At 35.5% G+C, this 10,451-nt stretch overlaps 2 protein-coding genes across 2 annotated transcripts; both read left to right on the top strand. All coding sequences in view use genetic code 12, as the record gives it.

Moving 5' to 3' along the window:
- Positions 1–5,122: 5,122 nt before the first annotated feature.
- Positions 5,123–6,850, top strand: MEP1 (low affinity high capacity ammonium permease; the record flags this gene model as incomplete). Its single annotated transcript, XM_001525881.2, has 1 exon — positions 5,123–6,850. One exon carries the CDS (start codon positions 5,123–5,125, stop codon positions 6,848–6,850), a length of 1,728 nt encoding a protein of 575 aa, XP_001525931.2.
- Positions 6,851–8,202: 1,352 nt separating this feature from the next.
- ILV2 (Acetolactate synthase, mitochondrial) lies at positions 8,203–10,284 on the top strand (the record flags this gene model as incomplete). Its single annotated transcript, XM_001525880.2, has 1 exon — positions 8,203–10,284. One exon carries the CDS (start codon positions 8,203–8,205, stop codon positions 10,282–10,284), a length of 2,082 nt encoding a protein of 693 aa, XP_001525930.2.
- Positions 10,285–10,451: the final 167 nt, after the last annotated feature.

Here is a 10,451-nt window from a genome sequence, read left to right as displayed (position 1 = left end):
CGATTGCAAAAAAAAGCAGGTTAAGAAAATATAATAAAAAGTGTTAATAAGATGTTATAATAAAATGTTATAATAAAAAGAGTGTTGAACCTTGTTGCCCAGTGTAAAAGAATAGCAGAGTAAAATGTGAGTCTCTGTAAGTTTGCGAATAATAGGATGAGTGTCAAGGTCTTACTTGGTTTGTTGAATAGATTACATGTGTACAGTGTATACAGTGTGTACAGTGTGTACAGTGTACTTGTTTACTTTGCATAATCATCGTACATAAAGTGGCATGAGCCTCTCGTACAAAAGACCGAACAAAGAAATAAATAAAATAAAATAAAAAATAAATAATAAATAAAATAAATAAAAATATAAAAAATTACAAAACTCCGTCGAATGACAATTAACATCTCCCAACAAACTGAGAACAAAAAACCAAAAAAAAAAAAAAAGAAAAGAGGGACACCATCCAAATACTCAACTACGAAGAACCACAACAACAACAACAACAGAGAACTTTTTTTTTTAGGTTATTGTACTTCCTTCTACCCTGTCCTTGATGTTTTATGTATAGCATAAGAGTATACAATGACAATAGGTACTTTCTACTCAATATACCTTTGCTCTATTGATAACTTTATCTCTGTTCTCTCTTTTATCAATGTTTGTAGTGAGAAAGAGGGAAAAGAGTAAGAAAGAGAGAGAGGGTGTGTGTTTGTGTGTGTGGAGAGATCTCGAAGAAATAAAATAATTATAAAATAAAAAATAAAAAAAAAAAATAAAAAAAAAAGATTCTTGTGTTCTCTCCCCACAAGTTAGCCAAGATTTATAGAAACCCCGAGAAGTGTATGTATGTATGTGTGTGTGTGATTGTGGAGAGAGGGAGAGAGGAAGAAAGGCATCACAATTTGTTAGTGTAAAACACAACTAAGGATACCGTTTCAAAATACTGGTTTTACTGAAACATGAAATATGATTGGACACTTCACCAGCAAAGTATCTAGCATCTCCCACCCTCTTGAAATTCCAATAAATTAAAAAAAAAGGACACCCTCCCCTTCCCTTGCCAAAAACTAAAACTAGAATTAATAGAAGTAGAACAAAAGAAAAAGACAACACACAATGCACTTGATAAAACTCACTGCTAAAGGTTGTTGTTTTTTTTCGTTGTTGTTGTTTTTTTTCAATTACCTTTATACAATAAGCCTCAACAACAAACCAATATTAAGCACACACACACTAAAAGAGAAAACCTGTGGTTTAACTGAATTTGTCAAAATGTTGAGCTAAAAAACGTAATAATGATAATAAAGAAAAATAAATATAGACCTGTAAGTTGCACGTGGTAAATATCGGACTTTTTTTTCTCTTTTTCTTTTTTCTCTTTTTTTTCCACCCTTTGTTGCCCCCTTTTTTTTTTTTCTTCCTTATTTTAACCTTTCCCCACTCCCCCCCCTCCTCCTCCATCTTTTCCCTTAACTCAACTTATGCAACAGCCAGAAGAAAAAGAAAAAAACGAAAACTCCAACCTCCGGTATCTGCAAGCCTACTTTATACTAAAAAATATAATACACACATAAATCCATTTATATACCTCCTCCCCCCCAGAAAAAAGAAGAATAAGAGTGGGGCAATCCAAGACATATCCAGTAAACTTATTTATTCTTATAATAAAAAATATCTACCAGATCTTTCACCATTTAACTGCCAGTAGTATCTTATGATTATTGGGATATACACATAGAAACAGAGAGACACACACACACACTCTCTCTCTAAATGCAAATTGATGCACTATACCGCAAGTATGTCTCTGCAAGCACACAGTATATATGCAAAAAAAAAATAAGAGTTTCGATATATAGACAATTGAACTGTAAGTAGTGTACTACATAGTCACTAAGAATGGCCAAATTCAAAAGCTTACATCTCAACTACACGTATCAATTAAATTATTGTAACAATAAAAAAGTGGAAAAAAAAGAAGAAGAAAAGTCACGTGAATATATATATATATATATATCTTTCCCTTTGCAGCATAATCTTTTGCTTTGTTTATAAAGTTTTATTTTTCGCTTCTTAAAGTTATTTGAAAGAAGTATAGATACTTCGCAGTCTCGGAGATGGCCGTATCATTTAACTGTATTCATAGTTGATCACGTGTAACTATTTGTGAAGAGAAAGAAACAGAGAGAGAGAGAGAGGCTGATAGAAGAGAAAGAGCAGAAAAAAAATGAACAGTTACTTCCCATAGAAGTTTTACATTAACACTTAATATATACTACTATATCTTTGCACACTAGTAGTTTCTTTTTTTTTTTTTGCTTTCTTATCTAACCAGTAGTAGGGCTAGCATATTCCTGATTCACTATAATGAACACAACGGAATTTGAATTTTTCAGTTTTCAATTTTGCCTTTTTCCACTCTTCTCTTCACTCCTGTTCTTGCCGTTCCTTTCTTTTTGCATGCAGTACAAAAATTCATAGGGCGTTTTCTCTCTTTGTTCCAAAATTCTTTAGTTCCTTTTTCTCCTATACTCTACCGGAAGAAACCGGAAAGTAATTTGCAAGTGAATAAGCAGCCCAAATATGTACACAATATTTCCTTCAAGACCCAAAAAAAAAAGAAAACATCACACCTACACACATCTACACATCTACACTCTCTGCCTCTCTTTATACACATATTTTGTTTATATAGAGTACGTAAAGACAACTTGCAATTAGGAAACATATAAGCAAAACCAAATACTTATATAGAGATAGATAAGATAAAGAAAAAGACACATTTCCCTTGACACTTGTGGAGACTATGCTGTAGTGGTAAATAATAACTATTTACACATTAATACTGATAATACATATGTATATATATAAAAGTGCAAAATCCTGGGTTTTTTTTTTTTTTGCAAACTCAAACACAAGTTCTAGTACAAGTACAAGTACAAGTACAAGTTTACACTATTCAACAGGGTAGGGTGATTCACTTGTATGTAATACACAATATTGCAATCTTTTTTACTACCCCTTTTAAGCTATTGTACAGATAACCAAGAGCAATTTCCTCTTTACCTACTACCTCCCTCCCTCTCAAGCTATAGTAAACCGAATAAGAAGTAAGTAAAGAGTGTATGGGCAATAAAATAGTCAACAAATTTGAAAGCTGTGTAACAACAATAAATACAACTACAAAACAAAAAAAAGAAAAAAGAAAAAAGAGAAACAGGCAACAAGCAATCTGCGAAGTTGAAATTGAGACGCGGGATGTGAGATAAGGCAGGTGCTACTTTTGTGTCTTCTGATAAGAATGCCATCTCAAATATGATTGGTCAATTACTATTAGGTAAGAAATTATGTAATATAAACATTTAACATGGAACAACTTTTTGTCCTTTTTCTTCCCATTTTTTTTTTTTTTTGAATTAAAAATTTTCTTTTACTTTTTTCTTTACTAAATGCTAGCATGGTATTTCAACTTTGTCCAAATCATAAAAAATTAAACAACAACAAGAGAAGAAGAAACTGGAAAGAGTTCATTACTTCTTCTTGCCTCTTCAAAAAAATAATTTACAAACTATGCACAGACCAAATGGATAGAACAAAACATTGTTTAGAATGTGTGAGAACATGAGTACCTTATTGTAAAACTCGGTGTAGTTTCTTTGTTTTTTCAAACTTATAATCAATCTCAATTGCTGCAAAAAAAAAAAAGAAACGTGCACAACCGCCGCCAACGAAAAATTTTTTTAATTTGTGAGAAGAAGCTAAAACAAAGGAAAAAAATAAAAAAAGAAATTAAAAAAGATGACATGCAGATGTAAAGAAGGAAAATCTATCTCTGATTCTTTATCGGCGAATCAGAAACTGTCCTGTCATCAGAGAAAAACCTCAAAAACAAAAAAAATAGAAAAAAATTACATATGAAAGTAAAGTCAAGTCGTAAATGCATGTCTGAGTTACTATAGGAAAACTAAGGGGGGGGGGGAAACACCATACAAGTTGGTAATAATCAAAGTAATAAAAAGTGTATGTATAAATATATATATTTACAACTATTAGTGCGCTTGTTTTTGTACCAAAACTCTTCTATTGTTTCTACTCGATGCACCATCTCTCTATACATTTTATGAACCGCCGCCTTAGCCTCCTTCCATCTTCCATCTTCCATCTTCCATTTTTTGCTCTTCCCTCTTTGCTCTTCTCTACCTACCCTTCCCCTTCACCCCCCCCACCACCAGTCTCCTTCGCCATGCGTAGATGCTTACATCACGCTCCAGTTTTCTCGTCTCGGCTAATTGCTTTTTGCTGGGCTCTGGAAGGCTGTGAAAGGAATAGCTACTAAAGACCGTCAATCATATACATGGTGAGAGATGTCCTGTAACTCGCATTATTGCATTTTATATTTTTTTTTTATTTATATTTTTATATTTATATTTTTATTTTAGTTTCCTCTTCTTCTTCTTCTTCTTCTTCCATACCGATATCATAATCATATACTGTGCCTACATATATATATATATATATAAACAAATATATATGTATATGAATTTATATTAATAATAAAAAAAAAAGAAAAACTATATTCATTTTGGCAAAATTGAAAAAATATCACACTAGATTTGATAAATTCAACTTATCTACAATCGGTTCCCTTCTTTTCTTTTCTTTTCTTTTTTTTTTCTTCTTTTTCCTTTTTCCTTTTTCCATTTTCCATTTCTTTTCAATATTCGATTCAACAATCCATTTTCATTATTCATCTTTTCATCAACTATTCACCACTTACTTTCCATATCATCATTGAACCAATAAGAAAACACAAACAACTGGTTTTACCATTAATTTTCTCATCTTTCAACCTAGCATTGAAGAAACAATTTGAGTCACTTGAGTCAGGATACTTTACTACTCAACAACGCTAAAGTAAAAAAAAACACAAGGAATAAAGAGGTTTATAAGAAAAAAACAAACATACTAGCCACACAAATTCCTATAGCTTTTCATTTCGACCTGATTCATTATTCATCAAACCACCAAACTATCATAGGAAAGAATATTTAAATATTCATATCCTGAATTCCAAATTATTTTCGTTCTTCGTTTCTTTTTTTTTTTTTTCAATTTCTAATTATAAACCATAATGACAGAAGAAGTAATCAAGCAACTTCTAACACGAAGACAATTATTCACTCAAAACTTGGAATACGACGAAAGTTATGTTCTTTTATTCACAATAGCCTCTGCCATGATCTGGATCATGGTGCCAGGGCTCGCTTTCCTTTACAGCGGGTTAGCCAGAAGGAAAAGTGCATTATCAATGATTTGGATCGTTATAATGTCGAGTTTTATCGGCATCTTCCAATGGTATTTCTGGGGATACTCTCTCGCGTTTAGCGACAAGAGCACAAACCCATTCATTGGAGACTTGCATTTCTTTGGATTCAAAAACTTGTTGGGTGCATCAAGCGACGATCTGGACTTTCCACAATTGGCATTTGCCATTTTCCAATTGCAGTTCCTCTTGGTGACATTGGCCATCTTGGCAGGTGGATGTATTGGAGAAAGAGGCCGTTTCTTACCAGCAATGGTGTTTCTCTTTTGCTGGGCCACCATAGTCTATTGTCCCGTGGTTTATTGGATCTGGGGCGGTGGATGGGCCATGAACTACAAATCTGGTGCATTGGACTATGCAGGCGGAGGTCCAGTTGAGATCCTTTCTGGTGTTTCTGCATTTGTCTACTCGGCATTTTTGGGAAGAAGAAATGAAACATTGATGATTAACTATCGTCCACATAATATCTCAACTGTGTTTTTGGGTACGGCATTGCTCTATGTTGGATGGTTGTTTTTCAATGGTTTCTCGTGCGCCAATCCTAGTGTCAAGGTTGCTTATTCAATGATGAACACCCACTTGTGTGGCGCTTTTGGTGCTATTTCATGGTGCTTGCTTGATTTCAGATTGGAAAACAAATGGTCCATGGTAGCTGTTTGTTCTGGATGCATTTCCGGTTTAGTGGCAGCTACTCCGAGCTCAGGTATGATCCCATTGTGGGCAAGTGTTATTTTGGGGGTTGTTGCTGGTATAGTGTGTAACTTGTCAACCAAGATCAAGTATCTTTGCCATGTCGATGATTCCTTGGATGTCTGGGCAGAGCACGGTGTTGCTGGTGTTATTGGCTTATTGTTTAATGCATTATTTGGCTCAGCCACCGTTATTGGCTACGATGGAGTGACTACTCATGAAGGTGGTTGGATCGATCACAATTGGAAACAATTGTATATACAAATCGCCTATATCTTGGCCACTTTTGCCTATGCTGGAGTTGTTACTGCTATCTTGTGCTTTGTCATAAACAAGATCCCTGGCTTGCACTTGCGTGTTGATTACAATGGAGAAGAAATGGGTGTCGATGAAGACCAAATTGGTGAGTTTGCTTATGATTACGTTGAAGTGAGGAGAGATTTCCTTGATTGGGGAACGCCGCAAGATCGCGAAAAAGAATTGGAAAAAATCCACGCCTATGTCAAGGAACCATATGATGAACACAATCTTGGAGTAAGAGGAAGCGAAAACGAAAATGACATTATCAATAGCAACAACAACAACAACAACATCAACAACAACAGCAATAACTTTAAAAACAACAATAGCAAGATGCAAGCCCCAGAGATTATTAATGGAATTGGTGGATCTTTGGAGAATGACGATACTTCGGGCACAATGAGTGACGAAAAGATCCAGCCGAGACATTTAGCAACTGAAGATCATCTACAACATCAAATACCTATTCACAGTCAAAATCCAAGTCGAAGTCAGAGTGTTGCTCGAACAGAGGATCTCGAGCCGAGACCATACCTAGCCGAGTAAACTAAATTAAAAAAAAAAATTGAAATTGAAATTGAAATAAAAATGATACGAAACAATGATAGACTAGAAATGAATAAAAAAAATTACTTCTTTTATAAAGCTGAAAAAAAAAAAACTGTAAAAAAATGAGAATGAACACGAGACTATCCCAAAATTGATAATGTACATTCAATCACTTTCTTTAATTCTATCTCTCTTCTCACCGCTCTCCCCTCCCCACCTTCTCTTTTCCTTATCTTCCCCACATTTCTTGTATCTTGATTTTTTTTTTTTTTTTTTACCTTGAAATGACCAATTTCATATAGTCAAAAGTAGGATGAATGTATGTACTTCCATCACTGTTAGTGATACAACACGTGCATGTGAGTGCGTGACTGCGTGAGTGTGAGCGTGTCTTTATTTTTCCTAGTCATCAGAATAAACTAAATCAAGACCACGTGATAAGCACCACGTGACATTTGGTAATCTGAATACGTATGCGCACTTTAAGGCTTTTTCTTCCTTTTCTTCCTTTTCTTCATTCTTCCTCATTTATTTTTATTATTTTTTTTCTTAACAAATGTACAATATTTTCCTCCGTTCGTCCAGACTTTTTAGTATATAAATTTATATATATATACAATACATTACTTATATACAATATTTATATGTGAGCAAGTGGGGCGGGGAGGAAGTTTGCAGTAGAGCGGTAAAGGGACCTATAAAAAAATGAAAATGAAAATGAAAAAAAAAAAACAACAGAAAAGACTCAAGACAAACAAACTGTTTTCTTTCTTTTTTTTTATTTGTTTTTTGCTAAGCAATATATTTGTCAGGTATTATGTAATATAGTATAATACAATTATATAATAAGTCTGCGTTTGCTACCAAAGCATTAGGTAAGTTCACACAGTAGTATTACATAATCCACTTCTTTTGCTCAAAAGACATCATACTCCAGTTTTTCTTTTTTTCCTCCTCTTCCTTAGTTCCGGAAAATGAAATTTTTCACAAAGAAAGAAAGAAAGAAAAAAAAAAAAAAATTTTTTTGTAAAGAGTCACCAGTGAAAAAAAAAAAAATTGAATACACCGGTATAGGATCTCTACTGTGACTAACCCCAAGACAAAATAATATAGCGATTACTCACAAGATTTGGTTGATTCTTTTCCTTTTCCTTTTTTCCTCTTTTTCTTTCCAACCTTGATCAATACACCAGATATCTTTCTTCTTTTCCTGATTTTCTTCTTTTCTTTTCCTCCATTTATCGAGATATCAGAATCTAATCTAATCTATTCTAAACAAACCATTGCAGAACCCCCCCTTTTTTTTTTATTGCAAGATGCTTTCAAGGACTATTAAATCCAGCAGTTGTATGAAAAAACAACTTTACCAAGTCGCCAAATCACAAACTAGAACATTCACAAAGGTAAACCAACAAAATGCCTCTTCGGCAGCTAGTTCAGCTTCGGCAACTAGACCAACACCTTCACCTGCTTTCAATACTGCTGATGTCGATTCACCACTGAAACAAACTCCACCAATCACTTCATTGCACAACACTCCTCTTGCACAACAACAACAACAACAACAGCAGCAGCAGCGCCATCGTCGTGGTGGACTTGGCGGCCAAAAAGATGTTGTGATGGATGACTCATTTATTGGTTTGACCGGTGGTGAAATCTTCCATGAAATGATGCTTAGACACAATGTAGACACTGTGTTTGGATATGCAGGTGGAGCCATTTTGCCAGTGTTTGACGCTATCTACAACTCGGAAAAATTTAAATTTGTTTTGCCCAGACACGAACAAGGTGCCGGCCACATGGCTGAAGGTTATGCCAGAGCCAGCGGTAAGCCAGGTGTTGTCTTGGTTACTTCGGGCCCTGGTGCCACAAATGTCATCACTCCAATGGCGGACGCATTAATGGATGGTGTTCCATTGGTTGTGTTTACCGGTCAAGTGCCCACTACCGCTATTGGTACCGATGCTTTCCAAGAAGCTGATGTCATTGGTATCTCAAGGTCTTGTTCAAAGTGGAATGTTATGGTGAAGAATGTTGCTGAATTGCCAAGGCGTATTAACGAAGCATTTGAGATTGCCACCTCTGGTAGACCAGGTCCCGTTTTGGTTGATTTACCAAAGGATGTCACAGCATCAATCTTGAGAGAATCCATCCCAATCAAGACTACATTACCATCCAATGCATTGAGTATGATTACAAAGAAAGCCGTAAATGAGTTCACCTCGGAAGCAATCAAGAGATCAGCAAACATCTTGAACAAGGCCAAAAAGCCAATCATTTACTGCGGTGCTGGTATTCTCAACCACGAAGATGGACCCAAGTTATTGAAGGAGTTGGCTGACAAGGCCAACATTCCAGTTACCACCACATTACAGGCATTGGGTGCATTTGACCAAAGAGATTCCAAATCATTGGATATGTTGGGTATGCATGGAAGTGCTGCAGCCAACACAGCAATACAAAATGCTGACTGTATCATTGCTCTTGGTGCTAGATTTGACGATCGTGTTACTGGTAACATTGCCAAATTTGCTCCAGAAGCTAAATTGGCAGCCAGCGAGAACCGTGGTGGTATCTTGCATTTTGAAATCTCGCCAAAGAACATCAACAAAGTTGTTGAGGCAACCGAGGCTATTGAAGGTGATGTCACTGCAAACTTGAAGAAATTTATTCCTCTCGTAAACTCCATTAGCGACAGACCAGAATGGTTTGCTCAACTTAATGAATGGAAAGAGAAATACCCATACTCATACCAATTGGAAACACCAGAATCCAAAATTAAGCCACAAACATTGATTAAGGAAATCTCGGACCAATCAATGACATACAATAAGGAAGTTATTGTTACAACCGGTGTTGGACAGCATCAAATGTGGGCAGCTCAACATTTTACATGGACCAAGCCAAGAACCATGATCACATCAGGTGGTTTGGGAACCATGGGATATGGTCTTCCAGCAGCTATTGGTGCACAAGTGGCTAAGCCAGATGCTATTGTCATTGACATTGATGGAGATGCCTCATTCAACATGACCCTTACTGAACTCTCTTCTGCAGTTCAAGCCGGAGCACCAGTCAAGATTTGTGTCCTCAATAATGAAGAACAAGGTATGGTGACACAATGGCAATCTTTATTCTACGAACACAGATACTCGCACACACATCAAACTAACCCAGACTTTATGAAATTGGCCGAGGCTATGGGCGTCAAGGGTATCAGAATCGAGACCCAGGATCAATTGAAGTCTGGTGTTAAGGAATTTTTGGACTGTAAAGAGCCAGTCCTCTTGGAAGTTTACGTTGAAAAGAAAGTGCCAGTCTTGCCAATGGTGCCAGCTGGTAAAGCATTGGACGATTTTATCCTTTGGGACTCAGAGACTGAAAAACAACAAAATGCATTGAGGAAACAAAGAACTGGTGGATTGTACTAAGCTTGGAGAGAGAAGATGAGGAATAATAATAATAAATAATAAAAAAAGAAAGATTTACAAATTAGTAAGTAAGTAAATGGGTATAAAAATGGGAAGAAGAGAAGGAAAAAAAACAAACAAACAAAAAAAAAAAAAACAAAAAGTAAATTAATGAGTCTGTAATGCGA

This window comes from Lodderomyces elongisporus, chromosome 4 (assembly GCF_030384665.1).
Source record: "Lodderomyces elongisporus chromosome 4, complete sequence".
Lineage (NCBI taxonomy): Eukaryota > Fungi > Ascomycota > Pichiomycetes > Serinales > Debaryomycetaceae > Lodderomyces > Lodderomyces elongisporus.
The sequence above is the reverse complement of the archived record's forward strand: the minus strand, read 5'-3'. Positions and strand labels throughout refer to the sequence as shown.